General features: G+C 44.5%; 1 protein-coding gene across 4 annotated transcripts in view; it reads right to left on the bottom strand.

Annotated features, from left to right (window-relative positions):
- Positions 1 to 24,626, bottom strand: part of THADA (THADA, armadillo repeat containing) — a 368,709-nt gene that overhangs the window by 135,242 nt on the left and 208,841 nt on the right. For all 4 annotated transcript variants that reach the window (XM_019516368.1, XM_019516370.1, XM_019516371.1 and 1 more), the window contains exon 31: positions 6,217 to 6,332. In XM_019516368.1, the coding sequence (XP_019371913.1) occupies positions 6,217 to 6,332 (116 nt within the window). The remainder of the gene's footprint in view (positions 1 to 6,216; positions 6,333 to 24,626) is intronic.

Below are 24,626 nucleotides of genomic sequence, written 5' to 3'. Positions count from 1 at the left end.
CCCCCCCCCCCCCAAACCATGACAAATTCACACAGTAATCACACAATACAATGACTGCTGTGCAGAGAGGTTATGAGCTCTGCACTGCAAGGAGCAGCACGCACAAGGGGTAGGGATGGAGAGTCACTCAGGGGAGGGAAGCAGGGCAGAAGTGAACACCAGCTGCTCTGCTGTACATGCACGTGGTGCCCCCTGTCTCACCGCCTTCCTTCTGCTTCCTCCCAGCTCCCTTCAGGCTGGAACTCTGCCAACCTGCAGGGAGCTCATTGCCAGCCGACTTCACATAAGATCGTATTTTTCTAGCACAAAGCAAATTTCTGGTATAAATAAGGTTGTTGCATATAAACGAATTCGCACAAAACAAATTTGCATAAAGAGAGACCCGAGTGTAGCTGGTAAGTTTCCCTTGTCATGTATGTCTTGTCCCCCGTATAAAAATAAGATTTCTGAGCCATTAGAGGATGCACTGAGCAGTATGTGAAGAACTGGGCTCACCTCTTTTTGAAAGATAATGCACCTGAAAGAAAGTTCTTTGGACACACAAGTGGTCCAAGCTGGTGAACAGTGCACAAAGCATGTGGAGTAGACTATTAAACTGCAAAACAAACTTCACAGCTCTCAGAGTGGAAACCCTGTAACAGACTGACACTTCATCAGCTTGGAGCAGCCTGTTCTTGAAATATGGATGCAAAGCAGAAACTTGCACAGGCAGCTTTCACTACAACTTTATTGCAATCATTTATTTCCCTTTTCTAGCTCTTCTGCCTCTCATTCACTCCATGAGTCTCCCTGGTGTCTGGATGAAGGGACAAACTGACTCAATCCTCTCCCTCTGCTAACCCATTTGTACTGGCTGTGACTTTTGCCATTTACCATTTACTTTACTTTTCTAAAAACTCTTCAGCATGGTAAGTTTTAGAACGAGAGATAAAATTTTGCCTGCTTGGTCAGAAGCCCACATGTGAGAGTAGGTAAAGTTCCTGTCTTGGGGTTACACCTGGAAAGCTTAGAATAGCTGGAAAGGACTAGGAAGATTCTGGGCCCCTGCCACCTCCCCAAGGAAAGGGGTTTACTAGCATCATCAAAATACCTGCAAAGACCCAAAAGAACAACGGTATCATCTTAAAGTCAAAGCAAATAAAAAGCTGGGTGAATCAGAACACACAAACAAGCAGATTTCAGGTTGACTTTGAGTGCTACCCATGGAGGAGATGGAAGAAACTGGAGTTAGTACCATCATCCACTATTTTTGCTTAAAGGAGTCACAACTGGAGGACAAGAATGAAACCTTCCTGTGTTCTAGCACATGAGGAAGTATTAGGAATAGATACCTTGGCGCTGCTCCTCTGGGAGGCCAGGGTAAATGTTGTATAAGGATTCATTAATAGACAGATATCTGCAATAGTGGAAAATGAAAGCGAACTCAGATAATTTTTGTCCAAACTGTGACTTAAGTATGACAAAATTGCCTGTTACTATTAAAGATAACTGGAAACCTTTAGGAGAAGAGGTTTTTCTTTCCTAACCGTGTGTATATTTAAATAACAAATGCAAAAACCACTGTATTACCTGCAATCCCACCAAAAGAGGATGCTGTGTTAATGTTTTCAATCCGCAGACTGTGGACAACAGGCACATACATATCTGAACTCAGCATGGGTTAATTAGGATCATAACCAGCAATGCTGAGATACAATAAGCAACGTAACTGGGTATTTCTTCTACAGACCAGGAAGTAATGAGAAGAGAGAGAATGATTATTATTATTTCTGTGTTTAAATGTTTGGGTGGTGTTAGAATATTGTGGCTAGAGACTAAAGAAAGCTGACAGATGAGAGAGATTAACACAGAGATAAAGAGACAGACCAGATTAACGCAGAGATAAGCATATACAGAAACAGATTCTCACTTTACATAAATCAGCAGTTTCATCTACAGCAAAAGAGCTACACCTCTTTACTCCAGCAGCAGATCCGGCGCACTGTGCTTCGGATATTAATTCTCTGGAAACATCCCGTGCATGCCAATCAAAACAGAATCGCACTTCAAAACAAGATCCATATGCCTATTTGTTTTTACATTTTTATCTTGTAATAGTAACAACGACCTTGGTGTAGGGCATTTCCTGGGGACTAATGACAGGCTGAAAGGAGCTGCTCAGTCAGTTAACCCTAAGGCATTCAATTAAGCCCCAGGAAATGCTCTGTATTTCAAACATTATTTCTTAATCAAGACACACTGAACACCTGTTTATCTCAAGGAGATGGAAGGAGGGCTGAAAAGGCAAACAGATATCTTCTCCCTTTTATTTTCAGATTTAAACATATTTAGAACTGTATTCTGTTATCAAATGCTTCATGGATGTTTTCCTTATTTCAATTAGGTTAAAAACATTCCACCTGGATCATGGTGTCCCTAAGCGAACAAAGATACACAGATCAAGTAAATGACGGGATAAAAAGTTGTTTTGCAGTTTTTAAAACCAATCCTCTAGTACTTAACATAGTGTTCCAAAACCCTACACTGAAAACATACAAAAAAATTCCTGGTTTAAAAGAAATTGGTCTTAAATTTTCACCACTCTTATTCCGTCTTTCAAGTATAAATTATAAGTGCTCTATTCATTTAAAAGAAAAACGTCTAAATCCAGGTTAAACTAACTCTGTAATTTCCAGTGCACGATCAGGAAAATTTAGAGCAGATTCACAAAGGAAAACAGTATGCAGACTTATATTTGTGCAAGTGTGTTTTTTGTGTTCAAGAGAATTAGAGATATATCCATGTTGGTATACAGTTCCACCAGGCTCCAGGATTTCTTAGAAAGACCCTGTAGAGTACTAAAACAATCAGAAGCCCTGAAAATATTTTCTCCCAAGAGACAGAAGACAAGCAAACAATATTCATTAGTGTTGTTAATTTACAAGTTGTGTCCATTTTGTCCACAAAGAATCTCAGAGTTAACCAAGCAAAAATCCATCCATAATTAACCCATCTCTTAAGCTTTTACTTTAAGTGTAGAGGAGCTGATTTTTATTTTTATTTGTATGTGTCTTTTTATTGCCTTGATCAGGGGTGGAAAAAGTCCGGCCTGTGGGCAGGATCTGGCCAGCTGTGGAATCCATTTCCCAGCAGCCCCTGCCTGTGTGGGTGGGGCCAGTTTCCATGGAGACCCCCAGCAGCAACCAGCTGTGATAGTGTGGGGTCAGGGTTTCCGTGGAGATGGGCCTGAGTAGCACTGGCCAGGTACACAGCAGGGTAGGGAGCTGCTTCGGGCCAGGCTGGGATCTTGCAGCAGTAACACCATGGTCCAGAGCTGAGGCAGAGCCGTGACCTTCAGCCTGCATGCCCTGGGCAGAGGCATGCGAGCCGTGGGTCATGGCTCTGCCCCAGCAACCTGCAGCAGTGACAGCATGGTCCAGAGCCAGGGCAGAGCTGTGATCCATTGCCTGTATGCCCCTGCCTGGAGCATGCCGGCTGCAGATTGTGGCTCTGCCCCAGCTCTGGACCATGCTGTCACTGCTGCAAATCCCAGCCTGGCCTTGGAGCAGCTCCCTGCCCTACCAGCACTGCTAGGGCTAGTATCCACAGAAACCCTGGCCCAGTGCTATCACAGTGTGGCTGCTGCAGGGGTCTCCATGGAAACAGGCCCTAGCCATACGGGTAGGGGTTGCTGGGAAACGGAGTCCAGCCGCTGGCCAGATCTGCCATTTTGTCCACCCCTGCCTTTGATCCAAAGCAGTCATGTTTTTCTTGTTTGTTTTTAATACACACACACGTTGTTCAGGGACACTTTATACCTACATAAATAAGCTATTCCTTTTTATCCCTTCATGCTGGTGTGTAGCCCACATCATTATTCTTCTGCAGAGAACCTGACGAAAAACATCCTAAACTATCCAGGAGTGTTGGTGGCTGTCACGGGGGCACTCGGGTGCCCCGTGCCTAAGTAGGGATTAGGGCCTCTGCTAATTTGCCAGGGCAGCTCAGGTGCTGGTTGCTGGAGTAACCAGGCTGGTCAGGTGACCAGAAGGAGGCAGGGCTGGGCCCTTATAAACAGCCAGGCTGGAGCCTGGCTAGCAGTTCCCTTCTGGCAGCCTGAGGTGTAGGAGCTCTGCAGGAGAGCTAAGTCGAACAGTGCAGCCTGAGCACCCAGAGGGCTACATTATAGAAAGGGTGGAGAGAAGCCTGAGCGGGAGGCTTTGGCCAGAGAGCCAGGTGGGCCTGCATTTTATGTTATAGCCGGTAGGCTTATTGTTTTGTTACAGCCGGATGGCTTATGGTTCCGTTGTGTATATCACCGGAGGACTGGGTGAGGCTGTAGGGGTGTGAGGAGGCCTCACAGGAGATCCCCAGTAGTCTGGGAGGTTCCTGGGTGCCCTGTTTGGGGCACAGAGCAGTGCCTGGGAGGCACGGCGGCTGGGCACCAATGTGGTGCGGTGTGTGGGGGTGAGACCCCAGCATGTGAGGGTGGTACTCGGCCCAGTGAGGGCATAGGACCCTGGTGAGGGGTCAGGGGGCCAGGCATGGCTATATGCCACCCGAGCCCCGGTGCCGGTGAAGGCCCAAGACAGAGCTGGTGTGCAGGCTCAGTGAGAGCCACGGGCGCGAGTAGCGCGGGGCAGGCTCAGTGAGAGCCACGGGCGCGAGTAGCGCGGGGCAGGCTCAGTGAGAGCCACGGGCGCGAGTAGTGCGGGGCAGAGCCCACAGCAGGGTGAGAGCGCCAGGGGCGCGGGGCAGAGCCCACAGCAGGGTGAGAGCGCCAGGGGCGCGGGGCAGAGCCCACAGCAGGGTGAGAGCGCCAGGGGCGCGGGACAGAGCCCACAGCAGGGTGAGAGCGCCAGGGGCGCGGGACAGAGCCCACAGCAGGGTGACGCGAGTGAGGGAAGCATGGGTGACGCCCGTAGAAGGGCGAGTACACCAGGGAGCCCCGAGAAGGGCAAGGGGCCCGCGTGAAGCCGAAGTCGGGCGCATGTGCCGGTGAAGGCCCGGGACAGGGCTGGCACCATTGATAGTCCGAAGAAGGGCGATCGCGCAGGTATGAGCCCGGAGAGGGCAGGGTGCACGAGACAGGGCTGGCGTGCAGGCTCAGTGAGAGCCACGGGCGCAAGTAGCGCGGGACAGAGCCCACAGCAGGGTGATAGCGCCAGGGGCACAGGACAGAGCCCACGGCAGGGCGACGTGAGTGCGGGAAGCGCAGGTAATGCCCGTAGAGGGGCGAGTACACCAGGGAGCCTCGAGAAGGGCAGGGGCCAGCATGAAACTGAAGTAGGGCACGTGCGCCCGGGACAGGGCTGGCGCCATTGATAGTCCGAAGAAGGGCAATCGCGCGGGTACGAGCCCGGAGAGGGCAGGGTGTGCGAGACAGGGCCCAGAGAGGGCAGGATGAGCCCGGAGAGGGCGAGGGATCATCCGAGGTCTTATCGACATAAGAACGTCCGGAATAGCTGCGAGGCTTGGGGCGTGCTAAAGGGGAGGTAGGAGGCACGCATAGCCCATAAGGCTGGGGGTGTGCACCAAGTCACCCATAGATACTAGGAGATCAAAGGCAGCCTCCCATATTAAATTATAAGATCAAAGACGTGGCGGGTGAGAATAAGAGGGTGCTGGATCTCCTAATTGGCACGGCAGGGGGTGCTAGTGGGATCACGGCCGCTCCTAGGCCCCACTCCGTGACAGCGGCCATATAAGCAGAGCTTTTAACAGGCTTAGTAAGTACTTATGACATCTTTTCTAGATTATTTTGTGAGGGAACTGACCAGAAAAAGTAAGGACAACATGGCCATGCCAATGACTGCAACTTACATATTGTTATCTCTAGATAGCAACCATAATTATCCTTTCTTCAAGATTTTGCTATTATTTTTCTCCTTGAGCACTTTACTCAGCTCTTAGAGATAACTGCTCACATTTGTACTTGGACCCTTTTGTGGTATATAAATGAAACCACCTATTTCACATGTAGGGAAGGGAAAACTGATAGAGGAAAGAAATGGGAAAATATAATGAAAACACTTTAATACTTTTTCCTTTACTTCTTAAAATGAAAAGAATAATAAATATTTTTCATTAATACGTAGGACTTGACATAACTCTGTTATACATAACTCTGGTATATTTATGTTGATAGTCTTGCAAAAAAAACAAAAGCAGAAGTTTCCCCACCTTATAATGTATTAATAACTTATGTAAGATTTCACATATAGTGTTTTAACATACCTTTTGGCCAGCCACACTTTGGCTTCTATACAAGTAATGATGTCATCTAGCTCCCGCTGAACGTCTGAATTAACCCTGTGTTTAGATTCCAAGTAGGACTGCAGCAAGTAAAAGATCTAAATCAAAAAGAAGAAAATAAAAGTTGCAGATGGCTATGAAAATATTAGAGGCCTAGGGCCTCACCATTCCAGAAAATATCCTTGAAGAAAAAGATAGAAGACAGTCACCAGCAGAATAACCACCTACTATTCATACAGGAACGTGCATTAATTTTGCACAATGACAGAACTATATCCGTAACTAGCTGTTCTACAACATTTACTTTTCACAAGAGAACAAAAACAACTATTATCCCATAAATGTTACTACCTTGTATCATACGCTATAAGCTTTTGTGAGCCTCAGGTCATTTCATCAAATACTTGTGGAAGTTCATTAGAACTAGTCTTTCATGACAAAACTTCCATATCTCAACAACTAAAACAAGCAGTAATTTTTTAAAATGGTTTGAACATTTCGGCCTCAATAGAGTGGATTAATGACCTTTGTCTGAGATAACTATTAAAACATACAATTCATGTGCAGAAATAATACAAAAAATCTGGTTTTGATCACAGCAATTGTAAGAGTATAATTACTCGTAAATTTACAACTCGCCACGTATTTGCTTTCTTGTGTTACAAATGTGAAAGATACAGGCCCTTGGCCTGTAATGAAATATACGCAGACAAATTTCAACAAGTCAATGCCCAAACAAATCATGGATCTAATGCTGCAAAACTGTTTTACCTATTCATGGAGTTTCTCAGAAGAGCAAAATGATATTTTTCTTAGAATAGCAGCTGTTACACAGTTGTTGTTACCATAGGAAAACATATTGCACATTATTGTGTGAACACCACCTGAGATAACCTCAAAAATGTGTTTCTTGACAGGGATGGATCCAGGATTTGGCAAAGGGGGGTGCAGGAGCAGCCACCTGTGCTGCAAGGGTGGCTGCTCCCTGCTGCGAACCAGTGCAGGGTCTATTCTTACATGCCTTGGTGATTTAAAAGCAGTCCCGAGGCTCCCAGGGTGTGGTACCGTCCAAAAAGGGCCGTGGAGCTGTGCCACTGCACCCCCTTTTGATCCGCCCCTGCTCCTTAATAACAGTGGCCAAAGTAAAAAAGTTTGCCTTCCTTCCCTAGATCTGGGTCAGTACTATTCCAGCTGTAAACAAATAGAGTTTGACTGCTCCCCATATTGATTCTAGGAAATCATGCACTAACATACAAAGGCCTAGCATGCTACAACCACTACTGACATTTGTCAATTAAAAGACATTGGAAAGCAACATAGTTGTGAAGAGCAACATTTATAAATTGTTTGCATTTACATTTGCAATCATTCTGAAACAGCAAAATCTCCTAACTAGCATAACTAAAATGACAACTCGATGAATGTGTAAACTAAGGATCATATTTGCTCAGCTTGTTTCTACAAAATCTTTTTGTAATTCTTGGAACATGTCAACTTCTCTCATGAAAAGTAAAGCTGTCTTCTTTCAGGTGTGCCACCTTAGCTAACTCATCGTTATACCACAACTCTGGCAAAATCATTCTGAAATCAAGAGCTTCAATTTCCTCAGAAATAACTGGACCGTCAAAGTGACAGACTCGCACAATAAAGGGAGAGTGATTTATGACTAGTGGAACTTAAGAGAGATCTCATTTTGTTTTGTATTTTTAAGGGACTATTTGGTTCCTTAGTTAAATGATAAATCTATATAAAATTATAAAACCAGTGTCAATGCTGGTCTGTTTCTTCAGGGGATATATTTTCTTTGGGGTACAGCCAACAAAAAAAAATGTGGGCATCTAAAAATAAAGTGATGCAATGCTAACCTTTAAGCACTTGGTCCCCAAAATAGAATCCAGAACCCTTTGTTAAGGACGGATAGCCATATGATGTTGAATTCCTTTTTTTGGTGCATTTATTTCTTCAAGTAAACAAACACATCTGGGTAGAGGAATCAAAATTATTCTGAAAACTGCATTAGGGACTTAAAGTGTTCCATCAATAATTTAATGAGTCCCAGTGTGGAGATGATGATCAGAGCTAAATCCTCAAGGCAGGCACAAGAGGCTCCTTAAAGACTTTTCTGAGCTTATTGTTCATTTCTTCCCCAAAACCCACACAGAAGCTCAAAGTCCCACAATAAGAAGCAAGAACTTGCCTCCATTTCAAACAAACAAATAAGTCCTTCCCCATGAATAGACAGGGATTAGCAACTCAAGCGTGCCTAAGCAAAGAACCCAAAGCTTCCATTCTAGATTGCCTTCCATTTGAAGGGTTTGCTGTCATACCAACATTTGAATTCAATGAGGAAAAAGCCCACAGCTGAAACTGGTGTAAAGCAAAAATTATGCAAATATATTTTACATAAATGCAAAGTTTGCAAATAGTACATAGAAAGCCACTACCAGGAGTAGGCAGGTGAAAAGACAAGGCCATCTAAGCCACTAATACTCAACCAGGGTGCTGCAGCACCCTGGGGTACTTTTAACTCCTTTCAAGGGTGCCATAGAATGTTAGCACTGTTAGATGTGCAGACATGTTTCCCAAGATAAACCCAAAGATTTCAAATAGGAATTGACAGTATTAAAAGCATTCTGACATAGTTGGCTTTCTGAGTTCTTTGCAAACAGAAAAACTGCTCCATTATTTTTACATAGCCAAAAAACAAGTGAAAACTAAGAGCTGGCATTTTCTGGTGATGCTCGAGTCTAAGGCCAGGGACAACAAGTTACACATAAACTGGGTTAAGTGATCAGAAACTGGTTTAAACCTGTAACAGAACAGAAGTTCAGTGCACATAAACCAGTTTCAAAATGGCCAAAACTGGTTTAAGATAAACCTGGTTGAATGCAGTATCAGACTTGCCTGATTTGGGTCAAAGCGGTTTATGCATTGTCTGTCTAAGACCCCTTTTGGGTTTATGTTAAATCAGTCCCCCAGCATCCCACATGATTTGCAGCCCTGGGCCTGTAGCCTGAGCAGGGGCAGGGGCGTGACCAGAGGTATGGCCCCCTGAGGCAAAGGGAGCAAGTTTATTCCTCCACCTCTCCTACCAGGGGACTGTGGCCCCTATCACCCATTCCCCCCCGCTCCCCAATCTAGCGGCAGGGGAGGGAGCATGGCCAGAGCTGGCTGGCCTGGCCCCTGCCATCCACCTGCCTCGCCAGTAGCTGGGGCTGCAGGGCTGACCCCAGATGGCCAGCAAGTACTGCTGAGGGTGGAGGCAGAGGGGCCAGCCGGGTCTGGGCCACTGGGTCCAGGTCCTTCCCAGCAGGCTGCAGCTAGGGCAAGGGGTGCATGGCTCCCCATGTCCAGCTGGCTGGGTAGGAGGCCTGTGCTGGCAGGGCTCTTCCCAGCCTGCTGCAACTGAGTGATGACCTGGCCCAGCAGCACAGGTGGGGGCTGGCTGGGGAGCGGGCTTCCTGGGCCAGATCAGAGGCACTGGCAGGCCCCAAGTCTCGCAGCTGCCACCACCACACCTCCTGCTTTATGCAGCACCCGGACCTACAGCTGCACAAGCAATAATGGACTGGCCGGGGCGGGGGGGCAGTGTGTGTGCACTGTTCTGCAGTGTGGCTGCAGCTGTGGCAGCTGAAGGTGAGGGGGGCAGAACAGCCCCCTGCTCCCCACCCAGCCCACTGCTGCTTGTGGGGCTGCAGCCCCATGTACTGCACAGGGCAGGGGGCACAGTGGTGGCAGCTGCCGGGATTGGGGTGGCTGGCACCTCTGAGCTGGCCCATGAAGCCCGCTCCCCAGCCAACCCCCGCCTGTGCTGCTGGGCTGGGCTGTCATGCAGTTGCAGCAGGCTGAGAAGGGCCCTGCCCCCATGGGCTGCCTTGTGGGCCCCTACCCAGCCAGCTGGGGCTCCATAACAGCTCCACTCAGCTTGGACATGGGCAGCTACAAAGCCCCTTTGGCCCCAGCCTGGGCTGCCTCTCTGCCTCTGCCCTCAGCAACACCCACAGGCTGGCTGGGTTCAACCCCGCAGCCCCAGCTACAGCCCCAGCCCCAGGCAGATAGCAGGGCCATGTTGGCCAGATTTGGCCAGGCCCCCTGCCACCCGAGCAAGAACAGGAGGAAAGGTGCACAGAACCCAACTGGGGTCCTGTGCCAGGAGACAGGGGAGTTTAATTCCTACCGCCTTACCCCTTTTGCCCGAGACACTGCCCCACAGCTAGTGTCTGGCCTTAGGGACAAGCCTGGGAAGTGTTGCTTTCCCCCTCCCCATCCAAGCACAGCCTGGCTGGGGTCCCCTACAGGCCAGGGTTGGGGTTTAAACCCCTCCACAATTATACTTGCCTCCTGTGGGGAGCCTGGCCATGCCCCCCAGGTCACCTTCCCTCTAGCCTTGAGGCCAGTGGAGATGATTAGGGGGTGCATGTACACCCCCTGAAAGAATTGGTGCACCCCCTGACAGCCAGTGTTCCCAGGCGGGGGGGGGCAGGCAAGAGCACTGGTGCCGCACCTGAGAGCGCCGGCCAGAGTGGGGGTGCCAGGAGAAGCGATCCCTGTGGCCTCCCCATGGCTGATTGCACCCACCCAGAAGTGCCAGCGGTATGCCCTGAAGTGCCAGTGGTACACTGCTGCCACTTCCAGGTTGGCATGATTGGTTGCGGGGCCCCCCCAAGTCAGCGTGATCTGCCGCAGGGCCCCCCCCCATCAGTGTGACTGGCTGAGGGGGGACCCTCCTCCCCTCCCATCAGTGCAATCTGCCGCAAGGGACCCTCCCCCACTGGTTGCTGGTTTGCTGCTGGGGAGGCAAGTGCCCTCCTGACTCAGGAGGCACCAGTTGCCCATGCTTGTGGCTGCTGCAAATGGAAGGGAGGGCTGCTCTAGAGCACCCTGGCTTCTAGCCTGAGCCACTGCATTTCCAGAATTAAACATGAATGTCTGTGTAGTTGTAAATCAGTTCAATCTTTGCAGGTTAGAGTAACCTGCAAAACTGAATCAAATCGGGCTCTGGCTTTTTGAATGTCTGTCTCTAGCCTAAAAGGTTGAGAAGTACTGATCTAGGCAAATGGTAGGGGTACTGACTTCATGTATAGGGAAAACTGGCACCAACAGCATGACCAGGAGATCTCTGCAGCCCTGTTCCTGCAGTACTCACATGCATCAGCAAAATCCACAGGCCAGTCCAGCAGTGGGACTGCTTCCATGACAAGGTCTTGCAACATAAGTTACAATGCTAATGGACCTGTGATCAAATCCTCTTAGTTCTTACTTCCAACACTCCCTGTCTCCTTGTGTGGATGAATAGGTATCAACTGTGATGACCAGATTTCCAAAGTGAAATGTCCAAGTTTCCCACATGGGCACATATGGTGCGTTGAGTAAGCCTGCGGAGTATGATTTAGGAGCAAAAGCAGAAGCAGTTTCAGCACCCGGAAGGAAGAGAATATGCAAAGTTCTCCTTATCCCTGCTAACCTCTGAATTAGGCTCCTGACACAAGTAACACTTAAGATGTGATTAACTTAGTTAATCACATCTTAAGTAATGACCTGGCCACATGTTCATTCAATTAATGGCATGATAAAAACAGGAATAAGTGTGTAATAACTTTGTCAATGGTTCCTATCAAACCTTTAACTGAACATGTATTCAGTGCTCCCAGCTGCTGGCTGTACTGATCAGTTAAGGGAGTGTCAGTGTTCAGAGCTCTCAGCCACCAGGGCACACCATGTGTTCCCACAGCCGAGATCTCTATGATTATGATCCTGGGCTCCCCCTGCACCAACAATATGCTCAATCCCATAATCATGCCTCCTGCCATATGGCAGGAGGCACGATTGTTGGGATCACGCATCAGATCCCATCACACCTTCTTTTTAATGTCTATCAGTGGCCTTAGATTCTGACATGAGGAAGAACAGGCTTAAGAATTTATGCTAGAGAACATCATTAGTAGACCTGAAGAAGGGAAGATGGGAAAAGTAGCAGCATGCAGCAGGTCTTCTGGATATAAGGTTCTTGCAGGTGCCAGCTTTCATTCAAATTAACCAGATAAAGCTGACTGGACTACAGTAGGGCACACAAAAAAAAGGAGCAACATTTTTTCTGTAAAGTTTACAGATTCAACACAACAGCCTCTGCATACACTGAGCTGCTCAGCGTGAAATGTCAATCTATCTTAGACCATAAAACAGTCAACATATGGTCTATAAACATACTGTTTTTATTTTTGCATTCTGTCTGAAATGTGAAAAATATCTGTTGTCTGTTCAAATGAAATGATATATTAAAACATTCTAATTAATGCACTGGGGTGTCAGTAACTTACACTCAATACAATTCAAGTCCTTAACTTGAAATCTGATTGAATAAATCATCCATACCAAAGCCTCTAGTTGTGGATGATGGATTTAAACTTTTGTATACACATGGGGAAACATAAATATTACTTTTGAATTTTCTAGGCACTGACTATAGCAAAGCCTGTCATTCTTAGATGTCAGGGTAACTCTGTGAGAACTGAATTAGGAAAGAGTATACCCTCATGCGAAGCAAGTCCAGCTACCCTAACTGAATTAACATGAAGCATCTGAGTTGTGATGGCCCTGTGATGTGCACTGGTCAATGTTTGGTAAGACATGGGAGATATGATAAAGTATGTTGTTTTGAGTTAATTTGTTTGCCATGTATCTTATAAGCAAATGTAATGTGGGGTGTTGTACCCTAGTAGGGCACCACTACACAAGAGTAATTTTCTACCCTCTCACCTGTGGATCATAAGACATTATTGAAAATGAACATTTTGTTCAGCTTGACTGAGACTTGAAGTATAGGCAGTATAAAAGTGTAAGAGTAGAAAAGTGTTTGTAATAAATTAAGAACCTCCCTAAATATTTCTTCCACTATCAAAAATCAAACACACCATGTTGACAGAACTGAAATAAGCTTTATAGAAGTTACCAGATGCTTTTAGGAAAAAACGAAAACATGCAAGTATGTGAAATGTCATTATTTAGCTTTTATTTCCTCCATCATAAAAATGGACAGTATAAGTTAATTTTATGTGTAGTGTTATAAGATATTTCAGTTGCTAAAGATGATGATGATAACACCACCGAAATCACACCTTCTGTATCTTTAATTGCAAAGAGATGTTTGTGAAGATTTTGGTGCTGGTAGCAATTTCTAACAGATAAATGCACCCCCCCCCCAATCAAATGAAGTGGGCTGCACACATAGGACATGTCCCCATATGCAGGGGAGTGCATTTGCTGTAGCACAAAGAGCAGCAACATATATTTGCTCCACTGCTTTGTGCCCCAGGACATGCCCCAGGGCTCCAGAGCATGCCAAATTGTTGCAGGTGGGGGAGGGGAGGCTGGGGAAGCACCTGTGCCCCAGGAGCTTTACCTGGGCTTCTGGGGGTCTCCTTGGCCAGCAGCTGCAGTGCTGATCCAGCCACACAGAGCCTGGCTGGGAGCCAGAGTAGGGCTCTGGATGGTCAGGTTGTTTCTGGCAGCAGCACACTGCTGCCACATGGACTGTGACACTTTTTTAAAATTTTTTTTGCACCGGGATCTCCTGTTGCTAAATTCTGGTGCTGCACTGGAAATTTGCAGCACTGCAAACAGTTATACATGCACTACATGCAGTTTGCAGCACCACAAACAGCTTTGAGGTGTTGCAAGCTGCACGTATGCTTGTCTAGATGAGCCCATAGAGCTGTTAGATCATGAAGCAAGTCTTAACAGTACTAACAGCCCTGTTTAACAATGGGATCATGGTGATGGATTTATCTTTACCTCAGTGCTGGAACTGATCATCATGTAAGAAGGTCAACAACACCTAAAATCCTGTTTCAGAGCATGAGTGAGCAAATTTCTGATAACTGAAGCCAAATTTATTGAAATGTTTTATTTAAAAACCAAATTGCTAACATAAAATGTTCAAACTACACACTTCGTGTGTGTCCAGAAAGCATATATATTGTACGCACATGTATACTGGAACAATAGTTTACTTGTTCCTAACGATAATTGTTTGTGTCCCCAAAAACCTATGACTAGTACTGAAGATGTTGCCTTTTGTTTCCTTTTTTTTTTTTTTTTCCTCTCCACCAAGTGAACAAACAGGTAAGGTCCAAGCGTTAGATATGCAGGTGTTTGTATTTTAAATTCTCTCAGTGCTGTTTCCAACTTCAAGTTACATACAACAGCCATTTGGCACTATTGCGTCTGTTTTCTCTCTCACCTCCCCCTTCCACACACACGGGCCCTTCAGCATGTGTTCTGGGTTGAAGAGTGGAAACCTACTTAGGTCATGGAATTTAAAATTGGTTATCCAAGAGAAATAGTTCAACTTGTATCTTCATAAATGCTGAATTTTCTTCCTTCTAAAGCTTACTGTATATAAGGCCCAGCATCATGACTAAACCTCTGGTTGAGAAGGCTAGTATGAAGTCTTCCTTCAGAGCTCTATTATGCCACCAGTGAATTATTAACAGATGTCATGCTGAGTAACAGAAGTCTCCATTCCTTGCTATACCAGGGAATGATGGACCAAAACCATTTTTCATGCCTTACCTTTTATTGCATCAACACTAGCCTGTAAGCTGAATGGCATAATTATGAAATAATGCTAAAAGTTAAAAGAGGTCTGCAACATTTCCTTATAAAGGATTTTTAATGAGTCTTTATCAGGCTTGTTTTTTACAGAGGAAATTTGGATCTGGTCTATTTTATTTTTCCTGGAACGTTTCAGATAGGATGGAAAAAGGTGATAGAATCAGGACATAGAAACCCAAACATTTAAGAAAAGAACAGATTTTTAAACTAGACTGTTTAAAGGTAAGCCGATGCTTAAGTAACTCAAAGAGCTAACAAACAGTCAGAAGGAAAGTACTTTTTAAAAGATTCAAAACCAAGGCAGAGAAAACTTTCAACCTAGTTTTCTGATTCCCCAAAGAGGTGTCCTAAAATACAACAGAAAAGATATAGATTTGCTATCTGACATTTCTAATATATCAATTAGTCCTGAGGCCACACTGACTGCTGGGGCACTTTTGATGTAACAATAGCTTTCCTCCATTCTAACATATCAAAGATGCATAATAAACATACATTTACTAACAAACAAAGCTTACCTCAGTTAAGCCTTGTGCATATATCACAGGAAGCAAAAAAGGGCAAAATCTCAATTCTTTTAATTTATATGTAACCTTTAAAAATTATAATATTAAGTTGACCCATATGACCCAAATCTGTTAACCTGATTTCTCTGTGAATTACACCACTTTGACTTATGCCAATAATGACTGAAGCAAACACTGAAGCAATGCAACAGTGGATCAGGGCTTCAATAAAACAGACAAAAACCTCATGATAATACAAAAGCTAATTTTATACAATCTTGGCAATGTTGATTCCAAGATATCTTCCCTGGGATGCTTCATGGTAGGCCAATAAGTTATAAACATGAAGTACTGCAAATGCAATGTAAGTAACAGGGGGAAAGCTGAACCACTATATCACATTCTCTCCACAGAAAAGAAATAAAATGAATTTTCTGTAATATGTGTTAATGTTATAGAAGAAATTGAAGTTTTCTTATGCTTACAATAAATCATTTAACTACAAACATGAATGCTGGTTTTGTGATGTTCTACAAGCATGAGCATACTCAAAGAGGAAAGCATGATGATGATAATCTTCATGTGTAACGTAGCCATACACAAATGGTGCCTGTTTTTTTATTTCTATATATTAGTTTATTACTTAACTTGCAAGAATGCTGATAGAGATATTTTATATATGTATAAATTTCTCTATCAGCATTCTTGCAAGTTATGTAATTACAGATTTTTCATGAGGTGGCATGGTTAGACTTTTCTTCCCTCAAGCTGACCTGAATCCATAAAAACTTCTGCTTGCCTTCCCTTAGCTATGCTTGTATGAATTAAGTATACAGGATAAATATTCACATTCCTAACTGTGAGGCTGAAACAATACTCAGACTGTTCTGCTCAGTAATTCTTGGGGGGGGGGGAAGCAAACTGACATCACCCTATACTGTACATTCTCAGCATAGATCATTTATTTAACTCCCTGAAAAAATACAGATGTTTTACCATCTGAAATAAAACACTGTGCAAATACTAAGCCTGGAAAAATGTGGCACTGGCTAAGCTGTGGGGGCTGAAGCAACAAGTGGAAGAAAAAAAGGTGTTTGCAAAATGGCAGAAGTAAAGAGATTATTACACTTAGCCAAATGTAATAGACTTAGAATGGTTCAATCACAACCCTTTGCCTAAAAACAGGAGATGCAACCCAGCTATGAGAATGAACAACTGTAACAATCACAACTGAGCTTCTTCTGGTAAAATATTACAGCTAATCGTATAATAAATACCATTCTGTTAAAGGTTTTCCCAGTATTTTAACAAGTTTTATTTTGTTCAGAACATCAGACTGAGCAAGTGAAAACTGGCAATATGTTGCAATTAATAGACACAATTTGCACAGGTAAATAAATTTACACTTAAAAATTTTAAAACACAAAACTATGAAAATGTTTCTTCCCAAAGAGGAATCTGAGAGAAAAAAATTAATGATAATGGACTAAAATCCTAGTAAGGAGTTTAGGACCAATTCTTTAATACAGACAGCTTCGTAAGAAGCTACCGCAAAAAACGCATAGACAGATACTGCAGCACTGCCAAATACTTCAACCACATCAAAGTGCCATTGTGGTAGAAAATTTACACACACTGTAAATATTTTTAAATTTATTTATAGATGCACACACAGATACACACACATATAAAATCTGTTGTTCTTACAAACCTTTTCTATTGTCTTATGCCTTGCACGGTCATTTGCACTCACTAATGCTGGCAAGCGTGATCAGAAAACTGATTCAGTAGTGTTTTATACATGCTTTGAACATGTACACAAAAAACAAAGTAAGAAGACACGAGAGAACTAGGTCCATAATTCTGAAGGAGCAAGCTATAAAATTAATCCTCCTAAATTATTTATGTACCCCCCTGTATTCTGCTTCTGCCTGTGACCAATATTGATTCTGTACACAGACAAAAGAAAAAAAATTGCAGGCACAGGATAAAAATGCGTTGCTATGATTATATAGAGGAATTGACTTTCAGCCAGTTTTGGTATCCGTGTGCTGGCTGAAAGGTGAGTGAAGACTTTCTTTCTCCTGTGCCTTTTTGGAGGAAGCAGATCAAGTGTTTTTAGTCATTTTCAAGTTCTAACAAACTGGAGAAATGAAGCAAGTCAACATGGCAGGCATCACCTTAAAAAGGAAGGAGGCAGAGACAGGAACGTAAGGAAAAGAAGGAGGCAAAGTACAAACATCCTTTGTTATCATTATGCTGTATAGCACACAACCCCAAATGTTAATTTTCTTCAGAAACGTATCTCCTTCTTCTAGGAACTTGGAGAAGTAAGTCTTGTCATACAATGCTACATATGCTGGTAATAGCTTTTCCCTTTTGCCATTTTATGTTCATTATCTTTTCTCAGATGTTGAATCTATTTAACGAGTTTATGCAGTAACATAGTATGACTGGTCATATAGAACTCTGTATTCTGTGTAGTTCTGGGCTCCATATTTTAGAGAAGGATGTGGAGAAGTTGGAGATGGTCCAAAGACGAGCAACAAAAATGACAAGAGGTTGGAAGGAAAGAAAGGCTGTGTAAAGAAAAGCTAAAATAACTAGTTATGTTTAGTTTAGAGAAAAGGAGATTAAGAGCAGAGAGGGGGACATTATAGCAGTTGACAAATATGTGAAAGGCTGAAGAGAGAGAACAGCTCTTCTCCCTTTCCACAAAGGGTGGGAAACAAAGCAGTGGTTTAAAATTGCAGCATATTAGATTTAGATTAGATCTCAGAAAAACTTTCATAGAGTTAGGATTGTAACTGTTAAGACAGTAAGGCAGTGGAAAAGACTGCCCAGAGAAGTAAAGTAACTTTTGTTGAAGGTTTTCAAGTGGAAGCAGCATTTGTACAGGGGCGTGGACCAGATTTGGAGCCTTTATGACATTAAAAGTGATGTAATGACAGATGGTTTAAACCAGGGCTGTCCAACCCCATAGGCCACACACCACATGGCCACATGCTATGGAGTTGTTCTCCCAGGAACCCCACCACCACATGGTTGTGCTGGCAGCACATGGTACCCACACCCCTCTTCCCCCCTTGATGCTCGAGTTACCATTGTAGAACACACTCCCTTGCCTCCCGACCCCCCACACCGTGTGAGCTGCTATGCCAGCAAACAGCACCCCCCCAGCCCATTACCATGTGGGCTGCGCATGTGGCGTACTGAGCCTCAGTTTCTCCTATGCCATGTGGCAAGGGGAAAAGTGGCCCCAAGGCACATGGGCTGCATGACGGCCCCTCAACTTGAGGGCCACCACTTGGACAGCCCTGGTTTAAACTATCCATTTAACTGACATTTGAGAAAATGCTGTAAGAAAAATACGTGTTCCTTAATGTTTATAATAGATGGTTCATATTTATCACAACATTATAAAAAGAACTCTCCTTCCTCCATCTTTAATTTTGTAACAATGGTTCCATGACTGAGACACAATTTATTACCAGTATTTTCATCATGTGCAAGATGTGCTTAGAGTTCCTCCTTCAAATTTTTTTGTACTCTAAAATGATCAGGACTCCAAAGCTGTAAGTGCCTCTATGGAAACACTGCACTCCCTCCATTCTGAATAGTATTTTGATAAAACTTGTAATTTTTTATTCATAACAAATGAGAAGTGGCATGTTCAGCATTTACTTGCATTTCAGCCATAATTTCAGTTTCATTTAATCGGTGTGTTTTATAACTCAATTACACAATTTCATTTTTGTTTAAAAAATCCCACTGTTTCATGAGTCAACATCCCTCTTCAACATATCACCACTTAAATAAATACATGTTAAAAAATAAAGAAGAAATGACTCAATCTGACATAGCTGAAATTAGGCAAACGTTCTATTTGTTGCACTAAAAAGTTGTAAAATAACAAAACATGAAACCTTATAAACAAGCTATGATAGAACTGGTACTTCCATCAAATGAGCAAGCAAAAGACATTTAATAGTTTGAAAATGATGAACTGCACATACACAATAATTCAACCTGCTCATAAAGCAACAAATAAACTTTTGTTAAATTACGGATGTGTATGGCAGTGACTCCATTCTTGGAGTTGTGATCTTAAAATGGGCTTTAAATGAAGCATAACATCTCATATTTTTATTTATTTACAGAGTATACTAATCAATGTGAAATTCAACATACGTTTAGATTTGAATTTATGTAATGTTTTGTTTAGTTTCTCTTAAATTTAATAGGAAACATCTGAACTTAGGTTCTGGCTGATTTTTTTTTTTTATTGACAGCCCTGTGACTATACTTACAAGGGTATGGCTGAGAAGCAAGAGTATACATGTAGAAGTACTGCCTATTAATAAAAGTAAACTTATCTCCCTTTGCTGCCAGTAGTGTATCTAATCCTGTCTTCATTTTCCAGTATTTTCTTAATTCAACTTTTTTTTTTATTCTCTGTGTTATTTACAGCGGATTTCTCTCATAAAATACAGTATTTTTGTCCATACAAAAAGCAATAAGGAGGTGGATTTTGATTAGATCTAGTCTTACAGAAGGGAGTTCTTTTAAAGCTTTTTAAATGTTGGGATTTAGAACCTTTTTAGCCACAATTCAACTTGTAACAGAAAGTTCATGTGCTTAACCCACTAGCCTGAATAACTGATGGGCAGGAAGAAGTAGACCAATAACCAACCCGGGCCTGAATGAGGGGAAGCAACCATGCAGAAACTGAGAGATGGGGCTAGGCACTTACAAACCTGACTGTTGAACTGGGGCAGGGAGCATAAATCTCTCTCATCAGAAGCTACACTTGGCTGCAGAGAAAGTAGTAACAGACAGACAAGGAGGGCTTGCATGCTGCTGCTGACACAAGAACATTTCATGTGCAGCTACAATGTACAAACTAACCTTCTGCCTGCCCTGATATCATTAAAAAGGGTATTAAAATATTAAAAAATTGTTAGGAATTAACATACAAAAAAGCCAAGGGAAGGTGTGGGGGAGGGATTGCTACAAACATCAGACCTGATCAAAATACACAAATGCAAGGAAACAACAAGTTATGCTTCTCTTAGTCCACCCACAAGCCAATACTCACCATCACCCCAACTATTATATGCCACAACCCTTTCACAAATCTTGATTCTACAGCCCCTAGAAATATTAGCTATCATCTTTAAATACAAAATTTTACTGTACTACCATCTTGCAACACAACCAACCGTTATACCAAACACCTACAATACTACCATTATTAGAAAATGTGGTGTCCACAAGTACTGACCCCTTAGCAAGACAAAACACATATTTTTCTGCCAACTAGTCTGCCACTAATCTCAACTTTGTTTTCTGGCATTTTTCTAGTTCAATTTTGTCTTTCTGTTCATGTGTACTAACCACAACATGCTCTGCATCTAAGGTCCAATCTCGATCCCACTAAAGTTCATAGGAATTTTGCTCTACAGTTCAACAGGGATGATCTGAAGCTTGTACTTGTATGTTTTATTTGTGTGCTCTGTAAGTAAATGCTATGATCTTTATCAACAAACATGCCCAAATAATGGCCAAATAACATAGCTCTGGTAAAAGCTGGCACATTTAAAGTTAGGAATGGATGTTAAAAGCAGACTTCTTACAAAGAAACTTCCAATGACACTGAAAAGCTAAAAGGTGATGGATAAGACTGGTTACATAAGGGTATTTATTTATTGGTCCAATCTGCACTTTCAAATGTATGGAATTCTCTCAAGTACCCTCTGCTGTATGATCTTGTACTTCTGCTGGCTTGGACAAGATCTGACTGACAAAAAGCGTAGTCTAAAGTAAAAGTGCTATGACAGCAGCTATAATGATGCGGAAAAAAACAGCCATGCTCCAAGATATCACTTCTTCCTAATCTGTCCAGTGCCAAAACAGATCAGATGAGTAGTGTTTTTAAATACTACTTTAATCATTATGACATACAAACTCAGAAAATAGCATAAAGTTATATAGAATTAACCAAATTCATTCACATTTCCACAGAAAATGTTATCCACGATTAAAAGAAATGGCCATCTTTCTCTCATAATTTCAATTTATTTAAGAGGTAAATATAAGGAAGGCCTCCAGCTGTAAGAAGCTCTAGCTACCAGTCTTCAGCTGACATTACCCAAATTTAAATACTCTATCTTTCCCTTCTCCTGTTTTCTCAAAACTCTCATGATTATAACCACATATGAGTTATATCAATCATATAGCAACTACTGTATATTTTTCTTGTGCAAGAATCAACTACCTGTGCCACTAATGCTTATTCCTTGACATTATTTATCTTTAATGAAGCCATTTATGCATTGATGCATATATGCCTCTTGTTCCTACTCTTTTTTTTTTTTTTTGGTGAAGCTCCAAAATTCACAGCTACACATTATAAAAATCTGTTTGTTCCTATTATAAGAATAATTTGGCAATTTTTGCATTGCTAGGATTTCCCATACCTGCTTCTCCATATAAAAACTATTGGGGAATGGTACTTTTCTAAGAACAAGATCTAGACTTGCTAATAATAATTGTGCTCTCAGTGGGTCCTTTGAGGCATGTGGCAAATCCATGGGTTGGTTTTTTTATTATTTGTTTCTTTTCCTTCTGACACGTTACACTTTAGTACCAGGAAAATAATGTTAAAAATAACTATACTGTAGTTTGATATTAAATTAATACATTTTATTAATGCAAGTTATACCTACTAGAATCTTACTATATCACATTAAAAGCCCTTTCAGAGGAAGAATATGAAACCTGCACATATGGGAATCCAAAACTACAACTTCTTCATATTAACCATACGCATATAAAACCATGTGAACAATACTTTTATACCTGTTGAATATTCAAGAAAAAACAAACCCAAAGTAAAACAACATTAGTATAATGTAATTCAGCAATGTAAACTCAAGAGAGTAAAGATGGCACCAAAAAAAGCAAAAGTTAAGTCTGGAGATGCAATGTGAACTCAGTATTATGATGTCCTGGCTCCGGTGCGAAACGCGCAGGTATAAGCCCCCTGCGCCCACCATGAGCCTAGGGACCCCAACAGTGATCGCAGGACCCCCAACGAGCCCCGGCTGGCCTCCAGGTAAGCAGGAGCCTGTGAAGGGAGGGACCTAGTCAGCTGGGAGTGGGCTGAGAGGGCTGAGGAGGGTCACACCCCATCCCCTGCCCCCAGCTCCTCCTTGGCCCAGCCCTACAGGGAGCTGCGCGACTGGAGCCTAGCAAACAGGTACACTCCTGGGCCCAGTGTGCGAGTTAGTGCAGGAGTTTGCGCAGGAGGGTGTGCGGGAGGGCCCAAGGCCCTGCCTGTGAGCCCCCCAAAGTAAACAGTCCCAGCTGTAGCCAGCCCACCAGCGGCACGACAGGGATGGGCATGTGCCGCACTCCGAGGGTCCCCTTGGGGTCCGCAGCTGCCCCCTCCCCAGCACCTCCGGGACCGCCACCCAGACAGAGCCCGTGGTTCTGGGCTTCACACAGACGGAGCCCCTGGCTCTCAGCTGCGGGGGCTGCCTGTCACATTTCAGGCTCTGGGGCCTGGGAGCATGGCCACCTCCTCCTGTGGGGTCTGCTCCCTACTGGCGTCTCTGGTGTGCCAGCTGGAGGAGCTCCAGGCCGCAGTCCAGAGACTGTGTGCCATCAGCAACTGTGAGCAGGAGATAGACTCCTACTGCCAGGCCCTTCTCCCCTGGGAGGCAGAGGGTAAATCACGATCTCCCTCCAGGTCAAGAGGAGACTCGGGGACCTCCCTTACTGTCCAGCCCAGTGGTTGGATCAAGGTGGAGAGGGGCCCCAAACGCCTGCCGCACCAAGGTCCCTGCCCCGCTGCAGCTTTGCAACAGATACAAACCTCTGGCAGCCCCAGCAGAGCCTGCTGAGTTGCCAGCTCCCACAGCCAACACAGGCACTACCGTAGCTACTGCCCCCACTTTCCCCAAGACAAAACTCAAAGTGTTTGTCATGGGAGATTCCATCCTGAGGGCGACTGAGGGGGTAACCTGCCACCCCAACCCCTTTGCCCGGGAAGTTTGCGGCTTTCCGGGAGCCCGCATCTGAGACATTGCGGAGAAGATCCCAAAGCTCCTCCAGCCCACAGACCACTACCCTATGCTCCTCATCCATGTGGGCACCAGTGACACGGCTCAGAGCACTCCCAGCCAGGTCATGAGGCACTACAGGGATTTGGGTGCAGGGCTAAAGGGTCTGAGGGCACAGGTGGTGCATTCTTCAGTCCTCCCAGTCTCAGGCTATGGACTGAGGAGGGAGAGGAGGATCCAGGTAGTCAACCAAAGACTGCGGCGCTGGTGTCATCGGGAAGGCTTTGGCTTCCACGACCACAGTCCCCTCTTTGGAGAGGAGGGCAGTGAGCTGCTGGCAAAGGATGGCCTCTGCCTCTTTCCACTGGGCAGGAGACTCTTCTCAGCCAGACTGGCTGACCTGCTCTATTGGCCTTTAAACCAAGACCACCGGGGGATGGGGGGACTACTGCCACTGCTGGCCCACTAAGCAGCCCTTGCAAAGCCAGCAGGTCAAGGCACTTAGGGGAACCCACCCCTGCCCCAGCCCTGGAATAAAATGTAGACAGGGCAAGGGCCCCCAGGCGGACACTTGCATGTCTATACACAAATGCCAGGAGCTTGGGGAATGAACAGGAGGAACTTGTCCTCCCACTAAACGCAAATAACTGCGATGTCATTGGGATATCAGAGACCTGGTGGGACTCCACCCATGACTGGGCCACAGGTGTAGATGGGTATACCCTGTACAGGAGAGATCGAGTGGACAAAAGGGGCGGGGGCATAGCTCTCTCTGTCAAGGAAAGCTATGCGTCCCCCACAAGCCGACACTGGCACCCATGGTGGACGACTTGAGACCCTCTGGGTTAAAAGCCGTGGGGAACACGGCGCAGGGGATGCTTTGGTGGGAGTCTACTACAGACCCCCTACCCACGGTCAAGACCTTGACCAGCAGTTTGCCAGGGAATTGGCTGAGGCCGCGAGCTCTCAGTGTATGGTTATCATGGGAGACTTTAACTACTCAGACATCTTGTGGGAGGAGCGCTCAGCCAAATCCTAGCAGGCGCAAAGCTTTCTCTTGTGCATGAGCGACCTCTATCTGACGCAGGAAGTCTATGGGCCAACGAGAGGTAAAGCACTGCTCGACATTATGCTGGCAACCAGGGACGACCTAATCAGCGACTTAACAATTGAAGGGAAGCTGGGTGATAGTGACCACGAGCTGATC

Source organism: Gavialis gangeticus, unplaced genomic scaffold (genome assembly GCF_001723915.1).
Source record: "Gavialis gangeticus isolate Ggan-Ray unplaced genomic scaffold, GavGan_comp1, whole genome shotgun sequence".
Lineage (NCBI taxonomy): Eukaryota > Metazoa > Chordata > Crocodylia > Gavialidae > Gavialis > Gavialis gangeticus.
The sequence above is the reverse complement of the archived record's forward strand: the minus strand, read 5'-3'. Positions and strand labels throughout refer to the sequence as shown.